General features: G+C 44.9%; 1 protein-coding gene across 1 annotated transcript in view; it reads left to right on the forward strand.

Moving 5' to 3' along the window:
* The window catches only part of LOXHD1 (lipoxygenase homology domains 1), a 260,830-nt gene that overhangs the window by 111,621 nt on the left and 129,235 nt on the right, over positions 1 to 19,974 (forward strand). The window contains exons 13-18 of the mRNA XM_038744101.1: positions 3,548 to 3,702; positions 5,443 to 5,603; positions 12,983 to 13,059; positions 14,601 to 14,797; positions 16,227 to 16,419; positions 18,347 to 18,507. Of these exons, the coding sequence (XP_038600029.1) occupies positions 3,548 to 3,702; positions 5,443 to 5,603; positions 12,983 to 13,059; positions 14,601 to 14,797; positions 16,227 to 16,419; positions 18,347 to 18,507 (944 nt within the window). The remainder of the gene's footprint in view (positions 1 to 3,547; positions 3,703 to 5,442; positions 5,604 to 12,982; positions 13,060 to 14,600; positions 14,798 to 16,226; positions 16,420 to 18,346; positions 18,508 to 19,974) is intronic.

Raw genomic sequence — 19,974 nt, forward strand, 5'->3', positions numbered from 1 at the left:
TGCTCTGCACACAGTAAGCGCTCAATAAATATGATTGAATGAAGAATGAATGAAAGACTCCTTGCGGGCAGGGATCGCAGTCCAAACTCTATTATTTTACTCTCCCATGCACTTAGCACAGTGCTCTGCCCAGAATAAGCACTCAATAAATTCGATGATTAAGGATATCAATCGTACTGTGTGCAGAGCATTATACTAGGCTCTGTGGAGAGTTCAATATATCAACAAAACAGAGATGGAAGACACGTGCCCTACCCACAATGAGCTTACCTTTTCAATTATTGAATCTGAAGTGTTTTTTGGTGGGGTGAGGGAGTGAGAAGAGAGGAGGGATCACCCACCCACCCCTGGTTCTGAGGTGCCCTGAGGTAATGTCTTACTCACTTTCCTCTTGAAGCAGGACATGTTCCCTCCTCAGCCTGCTACACTCCTAAGGGAGCTTCTCTCATCAGGTGCTTAGTGCTCAGTGCTCCGTACACAATAAGCTCTCAATAAATATGATTGATTGATGGCTGCAGTAAAGCAGTTATGCAAACAAGGACATGGCATCTACCAGCCCACAAGCTCTAACCCATCATGCCTTTCCCCAGTTTGTCAGCAAAATAGGTTAACATTCTTTATCTCTCAACCGACATTCATTCATTCAATTGTATTTATTGAGCACTTACTGTGTGCAGAGCACTGTACTAAGCACTTGGGAAGTACAAGTTGGCAACATATAGAGACGGTCCCTACCCAACAATGGGCTCACAGTCTAGAAGGGGGAGACAGACAACAAAACAGGTAGACAGGTGTCAAGTCATCAGAACACATTGAATTAAAGCTAAATGTAAATCATTAACAAAATAAATAGAATGGTAAATATGTACAAGTAAAATAAATAGAGTGATAAATCTGTACAAACATATATTGAGGTGCTGTGGGGAGGGGGAAGGAGGTAGGGCTGGGGGGATGGAGAGGAGGAGAGGGAAAAGGGGGCTCAGTCTGGGAAGGCCTCTTGGAGGAGGTGAGCTCTCAGTAGGGCTTTGAAGGGAGGAAGAGAGCTAGCTTGGCGGATGTGTGGAGGGAGGGCATTCTAGGCCAGGGGGAGGACGTGGGCCGGGGGACGACGGCGGGACAGGCAAGAACGAGGTACAGTGAGGAATTTAGTGGCAGAGGAGCGGAGGGTGTGGGCTGGGCTATAGAAGGAGAGAAGGGAGGTGAGGTAGGAGGGGGCGAGGTGATGGACAGCCTTGAAGCAGAGAGTGAGGAGTTTTTGCTTGATGCATAGGTACATGCCCAGAGCCCATGCCCAGAGAGCCCAGAGCGACAGAGGGCAAGTAGTTTAGTATTTGGAAAACAAGACTCATGTTCATCATATTTATCTACAATATTTGAATTGAAGGAAATTGAAGGAGGTTCATTAAAAAATATTTACTGTTAAAAGATCAAGAAAGCTGTGACAGTGGCTGCTATAGCGGAGGAGGTCACTGAGGCTGAATGAGAGAGGTAAGGTGAGGAAATAGCAAAATTATGGGCTTATGATTCTGTCTTCTGTGATGAGAAAGTCAGCAAGGGCAAGATGGAGTTTGGGTGGGAAGATTAGGAGTTCCATTTTGGACATACTAAGTTTGAGAAGTTGGTAAGACATCGAAGTAGAGATGTTCTGATGGCAGGAGAAAATGTGAGACTGCAGAGAAGGAGAGAGACCACAGCTGAAGAGATAGATTTGGGAATCATCCACCTAGAGATGGTAGTTGAAGTGGTGGGAGTAAATGAGTTCTCCAAGATGAAGAATGAAAGGGTTCCCTGAACTGAGCCTTGAGGAACTTCCACAATTAGTGGGTGGGAGGCAGAGGAGGAGCCTGTGAAAGAGACTGAGAATGAATGGCCAAAGAGATAGGAGGAGAACCAGGAGAGGACAGTTAGGGAAGCCAACGTTGGGTAATGTTTCCAGGACAACGGTGTGGTCCACAATGTTGAAGGCAGCTGAGAGGTCCAGGAGAATTAGGATGGAGTAGAGGACATTGGATTTGGAGAGAAGGAGATCAATGGTGAACTTCAAAACTATCATTTCCATGGATGGAGGAGGCAGAAGCCAGGTTTCCGGGGGTCAAGAAGAGAATTGGAGGAGATTGAGTGGAGATCGTGAGCCAGACAACTCACTCAAGGAATTTGGAGACAATTCTGTTTCTTTAAAAATATTATGCCCCTGGAACTTGCCTTTTTGGTTTAACTGGAGATTTATGTATATGTGCTTGTCCTTGTAAACCCCTTGAGGGGAGGCCTATGTGTTTTCCTTCCTTTTTCATGCCTCATTGTTTTTGGCACAGAGTAAGCGTTGCTTAATAAATCATAATGCAGATGATGAAGATGATATGCATTATATTAACAATATAGTCTGTTTTGTTGGTCGACATGGGCTCTGGATTTGCTGTGCTGAAGATTTTCTAACTCACCATTTTTCTGCTAGACATTTTTCCGCTAGACGGTTCCTTTCTTTTCTAGGAAACACTGAGAGACTAGGCCAAAGGGTGTAATCAGCCTCAAAGAGCAAATTAAAATAGCTTACTCAATTCAACACACCGGGCCACACTGTTCTTTGTGCTGATGATTTATACGCAGGGTCCTTAAACAATAGTTTTAAGTAAAATAAAGCAGCATGAGGTGGGGGTGGGTTATTAAGTGTCTCCTTGAATTCTAACCTTTCCCCTGATGCGGTTTGCAAATAGGTAGAAACAGGATTTGGTACACATTTCTTTGAAATAAAATAACAATACAAATGAATCAACCATGTTAGTAGAAGCAGGTAATGTAATTCAAACAATGAGTATCCAGTGTAAAATACATCTTCAACATTCAGGCAAGAGGAATCCAGCATCTTCTAAAATCTTGAAGCAGCATGACCTTATGGGAAGACAACATGACCAAGACCTAATCCTGGTTCGGCAACTTGTTTTCCAGGTGACCTCCGACAAACCACTTATCTGTGCCTCATTTTCCTCCTCTGTAAAATGGGGATGTTCTCCTTGGGAGCGCCATGTAGGGGCAGGACTGGGTCCAATTTGATTATACCGCATCTACTCTGCTCTTAGTGCAGTGCTTGACTCATACTGACTCAAAGTGACAGCACTTTTCCTCTTCCCTCTCGAAATGCAGGAGGCCCCAAAATCCAGAAGTATCAAAAATCCAGCCAAGCTCAGTTCCCAAGCCCTCCCATATTTTTAGGGTTGCATTGCAATAAGAACAGAGCAGGGAGGAAGGGAATCTACTATACTAGGGAAACAGAACGAGAGACTGCAAAAGGGTGAACCCAGGCCCGAGGAAGCGGGGTAAGGTATGCTCAGGGTGCTGAAGGCAAGAGAAAGAGGATGCAAACTTTGAACTGTTGGAAGAGGAAAGGACACGGTCGATGGAGAGATTAGAGGATGGTGGAAGTGGAGAGCAGAGTCTCAGCTTGAAGCTTGATATCTCGAGCCAGTTGCACTTGGAAAGGTAATTGGTTCTCTCCCTCCAGTGACATTCAGCCACCTAAGGACTTTGTCTTATTCTGCTTTGATTTCGACAGTCGTCAAGTATCGTGTGACTGTGGTCACGGGAGATCTGAATGGAGCCGGTACAGATGCCCGGGTCTTCATCTGCCTCATTGGTGATGTGGGGGATACTGGGGAACGCATTCTGTACAACTGCAGGAATAACACTGACACATTTGAGAAAGGCAATGTAAGTCAGTGTATTTTTTTTATAACGTTTGGTTAGCTCTTTCTATGTCAAGCACTGTTCTCAGTGCTGTGATAAATTCCATTTTGGATTATTTTGGAGCTCTGCTTCCCAGCCAGTTAGGGGGTGACAGACATTTTCTAGCCAGTCAAGATTACAATGGCTTGGTTGACTTGTCTTTAGGGTGAGAGGAATCGCATTTCCTCAGAATCTTGGAAATCCCTGTACCCAACACCTGTATAACATGCTGACTGAACAATCATCTCTCAGTGGTCTGTAAACAGATCTAGACTGAAATCTCATTGTGGGCAGCGAACGTGTCTACCAACTCTGTTGTTCTGTAGTCAACCAATCGTACTTATTGAGCACGTTGTGCAGGGCACTGTACTAAGCACTTGGGTGTGCACAATACAATAGAATTAGAAGATACATTCCCTGCCCCCAACAAATTTAAAGTCTAAAGGGGGAGGCAGACTCTTCCACTGAGTAGTACAGTGCTCTGCACATAGTAAGTGCTGAACAAATACTATCACTATTATTACTATCAGTCAATCAATGGTATTTATTGAATGCTTACTGTGTTCAGAGCACTGAACTAAGTGCATGGCAGAGTACAATACAACAGAGTTGGTAGGCATGTTACCTACCCACCATGAGCTTACAGTCTAGAGGGAGAGACAGACATTAATATAAATAAATCATTTCTATCCATTACATTATTATGATTATACTTAATATTGTAATACTATTAATTACCTCTAGACTGTAAGCTCCTTGTGGGCAGGGAATGTTTCTATTTATTGTTGAACTGTACTCTCCCAAGAGCTTTGTACAGTGCTTTGCACACAGTATGTGCTCAATAAATACGATTGACTGACTGATATTCATTACATTATATTAACGTGTATCCTTGCTTCTCCTACTGACAACAATAATATAATACAATTTATAGTATATAACTACATAAAGTTATATTACATAGTTATGTATTATGTATTAGAGAAGCAGCGTGGCTCAGTGGAAAGAGCCTGGGCTTGGGAGTCAGAGGTCATGGGTTCTAATCCCGCTCCGCCGCTTGTCAGTTGTGTGACTTTGGGCAGACCACTTCCCTTCTTTGAGCCTCAGTGACCTCATCTGTAAAATGGGGATTAAGACTGTGAGCCCCATGCGGGACAACTTGATTACCTTGTATGCCCCCAGTGCTTAGAACGGTGCTTGGCACATAATAAACCCTTAACAAATGCTATTATTATTGAAGCAGCGTGGCTCAGTGGAAAGAGCACGGGCTTTGGAGTCAGAGGTCGTGGGTTCGAATCCCGGCTCCACCACAAGTCTGCTGTGTGACCTTGGGCAAGTCACTTAACTTCTCTGAGCCTCAGTTCCCTCATCTGCAAAAATTGGGATTAAGACTGTGAGCCCCACGTGGGACAACTTGATCACATTGTATCCCCCCCAGCGCTTAGAACAGTGCTTTGCACATAGTAAGCGCTTAACAAATGCCATCATTATTATTATTATTATTATTATTATGTATTATATTATTGTATTGTATGTCACACATATTATTATTACTATTACTATTGTTATTATTAATTGCACATAGGAGAGAGAGGTATATGCACTAAGTCTTCCTCTAGAGACGGTCTAGGCCTGGATGTCTCCTCTGGGGATTGGCCTAGCATGGAGAGGCAGAAAGGACAAGGCACCTTCTAATTTCCTTTGTTGTTTGTCTCTCTTCCCAAGGCCGATGAATTCACCATCGAAGCAGTCACCATGCGGAAGGTGAGGAGGGTGAGGATAGGGCACGATGGAAAAGGAAAAGGCAGTGGCTGGTTCCTTGTCAAAGTGTTAGTGAGGGAAGAAGGCCAGCCAGAGAGTGACAATGTGGAGTTCCTGTGCAACAGGTACCTTCCGGAACACCGAGGCTTCCCTCCATCTCCTCATGTGCTACTCTTGACCCAAAGGAGGGAGGGGCGGAGGGTCTCCCCAACTCTGAATGGGACTGTGTCCCTGCCCCCTTCTCCCCCGTTCTTGGGGCCGAGACCATTTGATGGCTGTGGACTTTGTATCAATCTGTGTGCTCATTTCAGGCACCTTCCCCCAGCCTCTGGCTCTTAGAATCATTGTGGTCTTTTGTTAAGCACTTACTATGTGCCAAGCACTGTTCTGGGGCTGGGGAAGATATAAGTTAATCAGGCTGGACACAATCCCTGTCCCACATGAGGCTCACGGTCTAAGTAGAAAGGGGAACAGATTTTGGATCTCCATTTTACAGAGGAGGAAACTGAAGCACCGGGAAGTGAAGTGATTTGCCCAAGGTCACCCAACAGGAAAGTGGTGGAGCTGGGATTAGAACCCAGGCCCTTTGCCTCCCAGGGCTGTGCTCTTTCCACTAGACCAGGCTGCTCTCTTTCCACTAGACCAGGCCGCTCTTCAATGCACCACCAACTTGGGGTGAGCCTTCCCAGGCCCACCCTGAGCCTGAACGTAGCTATTTGAAGTGCTGAGCTGGGGGTTTTCTACCATTTCATTTCTCAGTGGGGGACATTCTGCCTTCACCTGTTTGGGGATGCCTGAAGGAGAAGAGGTTAGAACAGATGTCAGTGGGGTTTTTTAGCTCTGAACTGTGGGTGTGATTCAAAACACGTGTTGCCAACACTGCTGCCCTTTCTGGTTGGAGCCAGCATGGTTGCTGGCTCTGAATCCTTAGCTTATTAGCTTAGGAATCACAGCTCCTGATCCCTCCCTGTCATGATGACATGCAAGAAGATGCCGTTCTCAAGAAATCTTGCCTCCGGTAGTTAATAATAATTACTAATGTGGTATGTAAATGCTTACTATGCTCCAAGCTCTATTCTAAGTGCTGGAATAGACATAAGTATGAGATGCAGTTCCTTTCCCATATGGGACACATAGAGGGAGAGAGAACAAGTATTTTTGCCCTCATTTTGTACAAATGAGAAAACTGAAGCACAGAGAAGTGAAATGGCTTGCCCAAGTTCACGCAGCAGGACAGTGGCAGAGAGGGAATTAGAGCCCAGATCTCTGGACTCCAAGGCCCAGTCTCATTCCACTTGACGATGATTCTTAATCAGAAGGGCATGAGGGGATGGACTTCCTTCTAATTTTCTTCACCATCCAAACTGGCACCCTGTTGATCCAAGCACTTATCATATCCTACCTCGACTACTTCATCAGCCTCCTCACTGACCTTCCTGCCTCCTGTGTCTCCCTACTCCAGTCCATCCTTCACTCAGCTGCCCTGATCATTTTTCTAAAAACAAAAAGTTCAGTCCATATGCCCCACACCTCAAAAACCTCCAGTGGTTGCCCATGCACTTCTGCATCAAACAGAAACTCCTTACCATCGGCTTCAAGGCACTCAATCAACTTTCTCCCTCTTAACAAACCTCGCCGGTCTCCTATTAAAATCCCATCTGCACATTCTGTTCCTCTAACACCAACCTACTTTGTGTACCTTGATCTCATCTATCCCACAGCTGATCCTTTGCCCTCTCTCTGGCCTGAAACATTCTCCCCCTTTGATACCCACCACTCTCCCCACCTTCAAAACCCTCCTAAAATCAGCTCTCCTCCATCACATCATCATCATCAATTGTATTTATTGAGTGCTTACTGTGTGCAGAGCACTGTACTAAGGAGCACTGGAGGAGTACTGGAGGAGCACATCTCCTCCAAGAGGCCTTCACAGACTAAGACCCTTATTTCCCTTATCCTCCGCCTCTTCTCTGTCAACTCCACATTTGGATGTGTAACCCTTAGGCACTTTGATACTCACCCCAACCTCACAATAATTACGTAAATGTTTTTATACTCTTCTATATCCCTGATCCCTAATCTCTTTCAATGTCTGTCCTCCCCTATAGAATGTAAGGTCGTTGTGGGTGGGGATGACATATGTCAACTGTTGTATTATACTTTCCCAAGTCCTTAGTACAGTACTCTGCACACAGTAAGAGTTCAATAAATATCACTGATTGATTTATTGAAATGTCTTCGTTTTGGTTCATCATGAGGGTGAGGATGGGATAACACCCAGCTGAAGCATGCGTGTGTGTGTGTGTGTGTGTGTTTGCGCAAGCAAACGTGCAGGGAAAGAGTAAGAAGTCTGCTGGGGTGTTATGTAGGCTAATGTATTTAGCAACATCTCACCCTGTTAAATTGGGCTGAAGTGTTCTAGGCTGGGGGGGAGATGCCTATTAATAGCTTGGTGGCAGTTAAGTGGTTATAAAATGGTATGTTGAGCTTTGGACTCTGAAGAGTTTTCTTTCAAAATAGAGGAGGGTGAGCAAGGCACTCATTATGTGCACAACACTGTACTAAGCACTCATTCCTTGGCACAGAGCCTGAGGGCCCACACTTAATTTCCATCTCTTTCCTTTCTCTCCCTTACCTTTCTCAGATAAAGGTTTTGGGTCCTCGCCCCTCACAGGGTAGCACAGACTCCCAATACCACCTCTCTTCCCTGGTTTTCCTATATAGTTCTGAGGAGACACAGTCAGAAGAAACGATAACTTCTTGAGGTTCAAACAAGCACTCAGAGGGAGGTGGATAGGAGCCTCCCCCAACCCGGGACCTTCAGATTGCTGGGTCCTCTGGCTTCTCTCCTCAAATCTGATTCACCTACCAACCCCCACATCAGTCAAGGGACTCTCTACTGACCTGAGAAGTTTATGTTGTATTGTACTCTCCCAAGTGCTTAGTACAGTGCTCTGCACACCGTAAGCACTCAATAAATATGATTGATTTTGGGCAGGAATTGTATCTACCAACCCTATTGCATTGTTCTTTCCCAAGCCCTTAGTACTGTGCTCTGCACACAGTTAGCACTCAGTAAATAGGATTGATTGATTGTGGACAAGGATGTATCTATCAACCCTATTGTATTGTTTTCTCCCAAGCCTTAGTACTGTGCTCTGCACCCAATAAACATTCAATAAATACCCTTGGTTGATTGTGAAGAGTTTACTATGTGCTAATGCTTGGGAAAACACAGGGTAATCAAATCAGCATCCTGTCTCACAGTCTAGAGGAGAGGGAAAACAGCTGTTTAATTTCCATTTCACAAGTGAGGAAAATGAGGTACAGTTTCAATGATTCGCTTCAACATCATGAAGCAGGGAAGCGGCCCAGAGGGGATTAGAACACAGGTCTGAATGTTAGGATGGGGCTCTTTCCACTTGGCCATGCTGCTTCATTCTGGTGGGAAGGACTGAAGCAGCAGTGTTATTCTACTTGAGGTTGTTTCTATTAGACTCATCCCCGAGAAGCCCAGAACTCTGCTCTCCTGACTACCTGACAGCTTTGCATATAGTAAGTGCTTAACAAATGCCATTATTATTATTATTATTTTAATTTTATTTTGGCATTATCCCTCTCCTCATGTTTTATGTTGATTTTGGGTTCCCATCTCCCCTCTCTAATTCTTAAAATGTGAACCCCTTGTGGGTTATGGACCTTGCTCAATTCCTATCTTTATATTTTTCCCCAGAACCTTGTAAGTTTCACACACAGTAGGTGCTTAATAAATGGAATTTGTACTGCTGTCTGAATCAGCATGGAAGCAGCATGGCTTACTGGAAAGAGCATTAGCTTGGGACCAGCAGCACCTGGTCTCTAATCCCACCTCTACCACTTGGCTGCGTGTGACTCTGGGCAACTCACTCAACTTCTCTGTGCCTCGGTTTCCTCAACTACAAAATGGGGAATCAATACCTGTTCCCTCCTATTTAGCCTGTGAGCCCCATGTGAAACAGGGACTATGTCTGGCCTAATTAATTTGTATCTACCCCAGAGCAGAGAACAGCGCTTGGCACACAGTAATAGCTTAGCAAATACCATAAACAAAATCCAAGGAAGAAGTCTAATCTTGTCAATTACACAGTTCTCTCAGTTGGCTGGACCATGACTACTTCTCTCACAGTTGAGGTTTCAGTTGAATTTTCCTGCAGCTTTAGTTTCTAGGGGCTATCCTAACTTTCCAGGTGTGGGGAATCCCCTCAGAGCTCACATCCATGACTTAACACGTCCCAGGAGTTGTGCCAAGGAACTGAATCCCTGCACCTTGCCTAGAGGAGAAACAGTGTGGCTTAATGGATAGAGCACAGGCCTGGGTGTCAGAAGGATCTGGTTTCTAATCCTGCTCCACCACTTGTCTGCTATGTGACCTTGGGCAGGTTGCTTAACTTCACTGTGCATCAGTTACCTCATCTGTAAAATGGGGATTAAGAATCTGAGCTTCATGTGGGACAGAGACTGTTTCTAACCTGATAAACTTATATCTTTCCCAGCCCTTTGAACAGTGGTTGACAAATAGTAAATGCTTACAGATATAATCATCAATCATCAGTTTTCCACCTGGTCCCAATAAACTGTCTCCCTGCCATGAGGCTGAGAGGGTTTAAGGAGCAGAAATGCTTCAGCTTAATGCTGCAGTGCCAATCAATCAAACAACCAACTGTATTTACCGAGGTCTTACTGTGTGCAGAGCACTGTACTCAGCACTTGGCAGCAGATCTTGCATTTCTCTGGTTGTAGAAAAATCTGATCTGGGTAAAAAAGGCAATCTATTAATCAATCAATGGTATTTATTGAATACTTACTGTGTGCAGAGCATTGTACTAACTGCTGGGAGGAGTACAATGTAACAGAGTTGGAAGATGTGATCCCTGCCCACAATGAGTCGGAAGGACCTGGGATCTAATCCCAGCTCTGCCATGTATCTGCTGTGTGACCTTGGGCAAGTCACATCACTTTGCTGTGCCTCAGCTACCTCATCTGGAAAATGGGGATTGACTGTGAGCCCCATGTGTCCAACTTGGTTAGCTTGTGTCTACTACCCCAGTATTTAGAATAGTGCCTGGCACATAGTAAACATTTAATAAATACCATAAAAAAAATCATGAGCTTACAGTTTAGACAAACCCCTTTCCATGATTAGGTGAGAGTAGACTGAGATTGTCCTGTTCCCTTTTCACCTCCATTCTAGACTGTAAATTCATTGTGGGCAGGAAATGTGTCTTTTTATTGTTGGATTATACTCTCCCAAACACTTAATAAAGTGCTCTCCACACAGTAAGTGCTCAATAAATACAACTGACTGAGAAACCTTAATTTGCTCAAGTTAAGCACACCTGGGGTTCCTATCCCTCTTATCAAGAGCGGGATTATTTTTTGTTTCCTCTTCCCCATACCCTCTGGAAAAGGAAGATCTGGCCCTCCCACCTCTCTTTGCTCTGAACTCAGGAGGTGACAAGAAGCTGACAAGATTCTTCAGGTTCTAGGCACTCCTGGGGGTAGATCCCAAATGGGCTGGATTTTTTTCCCCATTGGCTGATGGCCAGAGATGTTGGGATGAAAGGTGGGAGACATCGGCATCAATCTAGAGTTGGAGGAGACTGTAGGTAGAGATCTGTGTAGATGCCAAGCTCCTTGTGGGCACGGATTGCATCTATCACCTCTGTAGTGTTGTATTTTTCCAGTGCTAAGTACAGTTCTCTGCACACAGTAAAAATGCAATGTGTATCATTGATTGGTTGACTGAAGGACCATCGGTCAGTCAGTGCTGAGCATCTATTTATTGCTGAGTCAGTCATGCTTACTGTGTGGAAAGCAGCATACTAAATGCTTGGGAGCATACAATATAACAATAAATGGACACAATCCCTACCCACAGTGAGCTTAGAGTATAGAGAGTCCAGGATTGGGAGTGTGTGGGTTATAAAGAGGACTCAACAGACATTAGAAGACAAGAGGCGTTGGTATGTAGGGGTACCACACCCTTGATACTTTCTTCACCTGGGACCTATCCCACGTTGCTCTGCCTTATATCACCTGAAGCAATTAATCAATCAGTGGTCTTTGTATGAGAAGCACAGGGCAGTTACTGGATAGAGTATGGTCCTGGGAGTGGAAAGGACTGAGGTGCTGCTGTTTGTTTGTTATGTGATGTTGGGTAAATTACTTAACTTTTTGGGGCCTCAGTTACCTCTTCTGGGCAATGGGGGGTTAAGACTGGGAGCTCCATGTAGGACATGGGCTGTGTCTAATGTGATTGCTTGTATCTACCCCAGTGTTTAGTGCAGTACCTGCCAAGCAGTAAGTGCTTACTAAATACCCTAAAGAAAATTGAAGTCTTATTATAGATAGAGCATTGTATTAAGTGTTTGGGAAGGTATAATACAACAACGTTGCTAGATGAAATCCCTGCCTACAAGGAACTTTCAGACTAGAAGGGAAGGCAATCAATAAAATAAATTACAAATTGGGGAAATAGAACATAAGATTATGTACAAAACTGCTGTGGAACTGAGGCAATTATCAGAGTACTTAAATCCTTCACTTGACAGTAGTTCCAGCTCTCCTGTAGACCAGTTGGCCCCACAGCTACATGATTAGGGGAATCAAACGGATGTCTTCTTGGTAAGGAAGGAGTATTGCCTTGTGGAAAGAGAATGGGCCTAGGAGTCAAAGAACCTGTGTTCTAATTCCAGCTTTATCCCTTGTCTACTGTGGGACCTTGGGCAAGTCACTTCTCTGTGCCTCAGTTTCCTCATCTGTAAATGGGGGATCCAATTCCTGTTCTTCCCTCCTACTTAGTCTATGAGCCCTATATGGGATGGGTACTGTATCTGAACTAATTAACTTCTACATACCCCAGTGCTTAGAGTAGCCCTTGATGTATAAGTGCTTAACAAATAAATACCATTATTAAAGGATCACTCCCCTTTTTCCACCCTTGGCCACAGCATCCCTAGAAGTCTCAAGGGAGGTAGAACTTGACAAATCTGGGGAGCCTGAATATGTTAATAATAATTGTGCTGTGTGCTAAGCACTTCGGTAGCTTAAATATAAGCAGATCAGACACAGCCCTTGTCCCACACAGAGTTCACAGTGTAAGGGGGAAAAGAGCCCACGTGTTGGATCTCCAGTTTACAGATGAGGAAATTTAGGTACAGAGAAATGAAGTGACTTGTCCAGGGTCCCACAGTAGAGAAAACAGACACAGCAAAGTTAGGTGACTTACTCAAGGTCCCTCAGCAGATGAGGCAGAACCAGGATTAGAACCCAGCTCCTCTCCTAAGACTGTACTCTTTCCACTTGGCCACACTGCTTCTCCTCATGGTGCACAGCCAATGAGTGGGTCGGTCAGTGAATCCGCATGGCTTTATTGAATGCCCAGAAGCTACCTAGGACTGTCCTGACCAAAGATCTTCTACAGGGCTTCTACCCAGCGAATAACTTCTCTCTTTTCACCAACCAGATGGTTTGACAAAGATCAGGACGACGGCCAACTAGTGAGAGAATTATTGCCAAGTGACAGCAACTCGAGGCTGAAAAGTGAGTTGGCCCAGGGAAGGGCTATTGTCTGGCCAGATGACACTTCTGAAGCTGGTTGGGCGAAGGGAAGGGGGATAAGAAACAGTTGGGAGGTGAAAGGCTGGCTTTGGTAAAAGGAGGAGATGGGTGACCCTTGGGGTCAGGAGAGAGAAAGGTGCCTTGTTACTTCTATAATTGTCTCCTGAGTTGCTTGGTGGGTTCTTTTGTTGAGTGAAGTGGATTCATTTCTACCTTCCTGGATTCAAAGGGAGAGAGCTGGAAAGAGAAATTGTGGGTATGATGATCAAGAAAGTGAAGATCAGGTGGCAATGAATAGGGCCACTTCATGGCTCAGTGACACAGGACAGAAAAGTGGGAATTCACTCAAAAAACGAACAGGGTGGCATCCAATTTTTTTCTCTTCCAATGCCATGATTAACACCCATGCAACTCCTCTTGGGCAGTAGATACCTTCAGGAGGCCCAAGAAATAGGGAATGTGAAATAATACTGGGAGATGGTCTTTCTCATCCAAATGTTTTTTCGGCTTTCAGAGAAAAATGGGTGTCTTCACTTGTCCCGATGGATGTTCCTAGTGGGTTGAATGACCATTTCTGCAGCTCTGCTCTTTCCCACCGTGACCTTTTATGTGGAGTATTCTTACTTCCCACTGCTTGTAAAGTTCTCTCCCAAGAAGGAGCTGCTCATTAGCCTGCTCTCTACCTTGATCAATCAATCAGTGGTATTTATGGAGAACCTACTATGTTCAGAGCACTGTATGAAGTCCTTCATCTTATTAAAACTGTGGAAATTCCCAATTACAGCAATTTTCCAGCAGCCCTAGGTGAGCTCTGGGAACCTGAAAGGTTTAATTTTTTTAACAATCATGGCATTTAATGCTTACCATGTGCCAAGCACTGTATTGCTGAGGTTTACACGATAATAATAACAATAATTGTGGTATTCAAGTGTTTTCTATGTGCTAAGCACATAGTACTGTTAAGCGTTGGGGTGGAAATAAGCAAATTAGGTTGGGCACATTCCCTGTCCCACATGGGCTTACAGTCTCAATCCCCATTTGAAAGACGAGGGAACTGAGGCCCAGAGAAGTGAAGTGTTTGCCCGAGGTCACAGAGCTGGGGTTAGAACCCATGATCTTTGAACTCCAAGGCCTGTGCTCTAACCACTACACCACGCTGCTTCTCTAGAAGCCTGTCTCTGTCTCATGTGGGGCTTGCAGTCTAAATAGGAGGGAATAGGATTTAATCCTACTTTTACAGTGAGGAAAGTGAGGCACAGAGAAGTTAAGTGACTTGCCTGAGATCACACAGCATAAACAGCATTAGAACCTGGATCTTCTGAGTCCCAGGCTCATTCTCTTTCCACTGGGCCAGGAAATATGCTCTAGCTGGGTGGGCTAGAGCTAGGTGGGCATTCAAATCAGCCTCTTAAAGGCTTCTCTTTGTTTTCCAGTAATCTTCTCTTATTTACCTCCTCGCCTCCCCAAATCCCTGATCCCTGAGGTGTCTGATACCTACATTCATATCTCCTTGCTGTGGGCAGACATTCGATACCACATCAGTATCAAGACGGGAGATGCCCCCGGTGCCAGTACAGATGCTAAAATTACAATCAAACTCTACGGAGAGAAGACAGATACCATCCGGCAAATACTCCAGGTGTCTGATAATAACTTGAAAGACTACTTCGAGCGGGCCCGAGTGGATGAGTTCACCATTGAGACTTTAGATATTGGGAAGGTAAAATTTCTTCCCTTCTCTCTTCTTCCTTTATTTCAAAGCATTGCAGGAAGCTGCTTTTCATAATGCTTCATGAGGGCCTTCCTTCCAAGATGCCCGTGTCCTTTAGATCTTGTTTACTTTGGTTAATTCTTCACCACGGACATCAAGACTCCACGGGCTGCTCCTCTTCATTCATTCAATTGTGCTTCTTGAGCGTTAACTACGTGCAGAACACTGAAAATGGGTGCTTGGGAGAGTATAACAATAAACAGACACATTTGTTGCCCACAACGAGCTCCTATATGGTTGCTCCCTTCTCCTTTTACACCTCCAGCTAGTTTGCACTCTAAACTCTGCCCCAGGATGATGTGACGGATTGTTGAGGTTTTGGGGAACACCCATCATGGTCACCAATATTAATAGAGGATAGTGGTATTTCTTAGCCTGGGAGCCCTAAATGGGACAAGGACTGTGACCAACCTGATTATCTTTTTTATTTTCCCCAGTGCTTGGCACATATTAAGTGTTTAACAATTACTATTATTATTATTATTATTAAGCATTTACTATGTCCCCTTCTAGACTTTAATCTTGCTGTGGCACAGAACATGTCTACACACTCTGTTATATTATAATAATCATAATAATGTATGGTACTTGTTAAAGGCTTACTACGTGCCAGGCACTGTATTAAGAGCTGGGGTGGAGACAAGCAAATCAGTAGGACACAGTCCTTGTCCCTCGTGGGGCTCTCAATCCTCGTTTTACAGTTGAGGAGGTAACTGAGGCACAGAGAAGCGAAATGATTTGCTCAAGGTCACACAGCAGGCAAGTGGCAAAGCTGGGGTTAGAACTCTCTCAAGCATTTCGTGGTCTGCATTCAGTAAATACTCAATAATACTAACTGACTATATTTGTGCCTGGCCCACTTCTCCTATAGGTTAGGGAGCTTCCTGAGAGCAGGAGTCCTGGCTCTTCTTTAACAGTGACCACAATAATTATAATAATAGCAATTAAGATATTTGTTAAGCACTTACTTGTGCTAAGCACCGTACTAAGAGCTGGAGTGGTTACAAGCAAATCGGGTTGGACACAGTCCCTGTCCCACATGGGTCTCACAGTCACTATCCCCACTGTACAGATGAGGTAACTGAGGCCCAGAGAAGTGAAGTGAGTTGCCTAAGGTCACACAGCGGACAAGTAGCAGAGCCGGGGTTAGAACCCATGACCTTCTGATTCCCAGGCCTGGGCTCTAGCCACTATGCCATGCTGATTCTCAAACATCTAGTAGAGAACGGGGCAAACTCCAAACACGCAAGGGCCAAGCAATGTTAGTCTTCTCCAGCACCCTCTGGCTCACCCAGTGTGACCACTCGGGCCTCAAGAGGGTGAAGACCATCCCAACTGAAACACAGCGGAGGTATCTTCCACTTCGGTTCCCTTTCAGATCAACCGGATCATGATAGGGCACGACAGTGGAGGGATGCGAGCTGGCTGGTTCCTGGGCAGCGTCCAGATCTGGGTGCCCCGCCATGGCAAGCGGTACACCTTCCCTGCCAACAGATGGCTTGACCGGAGTAAATGCGATGGGAGGACGATGGTGGAAGTCTACCCAAGCGAGATCGTGGACACTGAAAAGTGTAAGTAGGAACCCCTTTTAGGATTTATTTTTCCCTATCTGGATTTACACTGGGGTGTTTAGGAATGATGAGCACAGCAATAATTGTGGCATTAAGGGCTTACTATATGCCAAGCATTGTACTAAGCACCAGGGTAAACACAAGATAATCAGGTCTCACATGGGGCTTACCGCTAAGTAGGAGGGAGCACAGGAATTGAATCCCCAGCTTGCAAATGAGGAAACTGAGTCAAAGAGAAGCTATGGGACTTGCCCAAGGTCACCCAGAAGGTAAGAGGAGGAGCCAGGATCAGAAACCAGGTCCTCTGACTCCCAGCCCCAAGGGCTTTCTACTAGACCACGTTGCTTTCAGGTCAAATCCCTGCTGGGAAGGGTCCCTGACCTGGATTGGAGTGAGAAGTGGATTATTAGAGGGAGAAATTAGTCAGGTTGACTTTGAAATTGTTTACATTGATTCATGGATGATAAGACCATGAAAGATTATTAAAGGAATGTTAGAAGATATATCGCTAACCAGAAGAAAGTCAAGCAAGGCAACCATGACACTGTTTTCTAAGCATTCTCTGGGGCCACTGTCAAAGGAAATTGCATTGTTTGGATCATCGGGCTGAATCAATAGGTTGTTGTGACTCAGACTGTTTGTAAATTAGGAGATAGTAGGTATCATCTTTCCTTTAAGGAGCTCAAAATGCTTTCCATAGATCTCTCACATCCTTGGATGGAAAGTTAAAAGCAGGTATTATCATTTTACGGATGAGGAAACTGAGGAACAGAGAGGAGAAGTGACTTACCCAAGGTCACTGAGCAAGTCAGAGGCAAACAGGCCAGAGACAGAGACAAAAATACAAGATTTTCTTCCTCCCAGGAGATTGCTGTGTCGAGTGCCAGAGAACTGGCTGAAAGCAACTTAACAAGGAATTAGATGTATCTGTCCTAGCTTTTGACCAGCTCCAATTCAGAACTTGCCAGGTGTGAACTGTGCTTGCTTTGTTAATTGATCCTTTATATAAGGGTCAACTTTTAGCTGCTAAAAGAGATGGTTGAAACCAGAGAGAGAGAACCCAATTCATTGCTCCCAAACAGAAACAGCTCCTCTAGACTTTAAACTGCTTGAGGCCAGAGATCACATCTACTAACTCTATTGCGTTGTGCTCTCAGAGCTTAGCACAATGCTTTGCACATGCACACAGTAAGCTCTCAGTTAATATTATTGATTGAGGAAAAGGCCTGGAAGTTCCCTCTTCCTCCATTCATTCAATTGTATTTGAGTGCTATGGGCGAAGTACTGTACTTGTGCTTGGGGAAGTACAATATAGCTAAAAAGTCACAATCCCTGCTCACAAGTAGTTTACATTCTAGAGGTCCATCTGCTATTTTGTTCCTTAGTTTCTCCAACCCTCAATCACCTAAGTAGATGTTTCTGCCTAAACACTTGACTGTAAACTCACTGTGGGCAGGGAACGGTTCTACCAAATCTGTTATGGTACTCTCTCAAGTGTTTAGTACAGTGCTCTGTACACAGTAAACACTCAATGAATAATAATAATAATTGTGGTATTTAAGTGCTTACTGTGTTTCAGGTATTAAGCACTGGGGTGGATACAAGCAAATCAGCCCACATGGGGCTCCCACTCTCAATCCCTGTTTTTCAGATGAGAGAACTGAGGTACAGAGATATGTGTGACCTGGGCAAGTCACTTCAGCAGACAAGTGGCAGAGCCAGGATTAGAATTCATGATCTTCTCACTTTCAGGTCCATAGTCTAGCCACTGTGCCATGCTGCTTGTCACCACTGATTCATTACGGGCAGGGAATATGTCTACCAACTCTGTTATTTTGTACTCTTAGTACAGTGCTCTGCACACTAAGTGTTCAACAAATACAACTGACTAGTGAACACACGTCTCTTTCCTTTCACTTCGCAACAGTGATCCATTATGAAGTGGAAATAGTGACGGGGGACATGGGGTATGCTGGCACCAATGCCCGGGTCTACATGCAGATTTACGGAGAGCTGGGGAAAACCGAGGTGCTTTATCTGAGCAGCCGAACGAATGTCTTTGAGCAGGGAGCCACTGACACTTTTCAGGTATGAAGGAGGCAGGAGGCTCACGGACTCCCCTGCTGTTCTGGGTGTGTGGGGATTGAGGAATGGAAACCCCTGAGGGAGGTCCCAAGTAGGAGCACTGTCACTTCTCCATCCTTCACATCCCCAGAGAGATTGTCTAGTTGGCCCTCAAGCCAAAGGTGGCATGGCCTAGTGGGAAAAGTATGGGCCTCGGACTCAGAGGACCTGGCTTCTAATCCTGGGTTGTTGGTTTTTTTTTTTCCTTTTTTCTGGTATTTGTTAAGCCCTTACTGTTTGTTTAAGTACCATTCTAAGCGCTGGGATAGATCCAAGTTAATTTGGTCGGACACAATCCCTGCCCCTCATGGGACTCCCAGTCTAAGTTGGAGAGAGAACAGTGGTCCCCATTTTATGGTTGGGAAACTGAGGTACAAAGAAGTTAGAGCTACCCAAGGTCACACAGCAAGCAACTGGCAGAACCAGGATTAGAACCTAGGATCTTCTGACTCCCAAGCCCATGCTTTCTCCACTAGGACTTTCTGCTAGGCCACTTGCCTGCTTCGTGATCTTGGGCAAGTCATTTAGCTACTCTGTGCCTCAAATTCCCATCTCAGAAATGAGGAAGCTAATACCTATTCTCCCTGCTATTTAAACAGTTAACCCCATGTGGGACCTGGCCCATCTGATTACCTTAAATCTATTTCAGTGCTTAGGACAGTGCTTACCACATAGTAGATACTTAACAAATACCATCATTATTATTAGATGCCCTCCCCAATCCCAGTCTTGTGGGCAAAAGGGTCTTAAGCAATCGTGATGGGAGCTGGGAGAGGACCAAGGTAAAATGGTCAATGCCCAGCTCCATTTCCACCAGACCCTGGAGCTATCACTTCTGGCCTGTGGATAATCAGGTTCCCACAGAAACTTCGAGGAACGCCAGCAGGCTGGGGCAATCCTTGTTCCAAACTGTCCATAGATGATATTAGCCTGGCAGACTTGGTAGGAGCTGTGACGTTTACGTAAGTGACAGGAGCTGAGTGTTTGGGGTAGGGCAGCTGAGTCAGAGATGAACAGGAACATGCCATCTGGTCTTCCATTTCTTGCCGAGATTCAGTGGAGTTGTGGGCTGATCAGAACACATAAATCTCTTTCCACCACCCTTTTCATGTTATAACTATGAGATCCGGGTCATCTGGAGAGGATATAACTGCAAAGTCTTATTGAGCTGCCTCCTGTCTCTCCCATACTCCCATCCATACTTCACTCCACTACCGGGACCATTTTTCTACAAAAACATTTGGTCCATCTTTCTAATAATAATGATAATGCAATTTATTAAGTGCTTACTATGTGCAAAGCACTGTTCTAAGCACTGGGGAGGTTACAAGGTGATCAGGTTGTCCCACGGGGTCTCACAATCTTAATTCCCATTTTACAGATGAGGTAACTGAGGCACAGAGAAGTGAAGTGACTTGCCCAAAGTCACAC

This window comes from Tachyglossus aculeatus, chromosome 3 (genome assembly GCF_015852505.1).
Source record: "Tachyglossus aculeatus isolate mTacAcu1 chromosome 3, mTacAcu1.pri, whole genome shotgun sequence".
NCBI classification, from domain to species: Eukaryota; Metazoa; Chordata; class Mammalia; order Monotremata; family Tachyglossidae; genus Tachyglossus; species Tachyglossus aculeatus.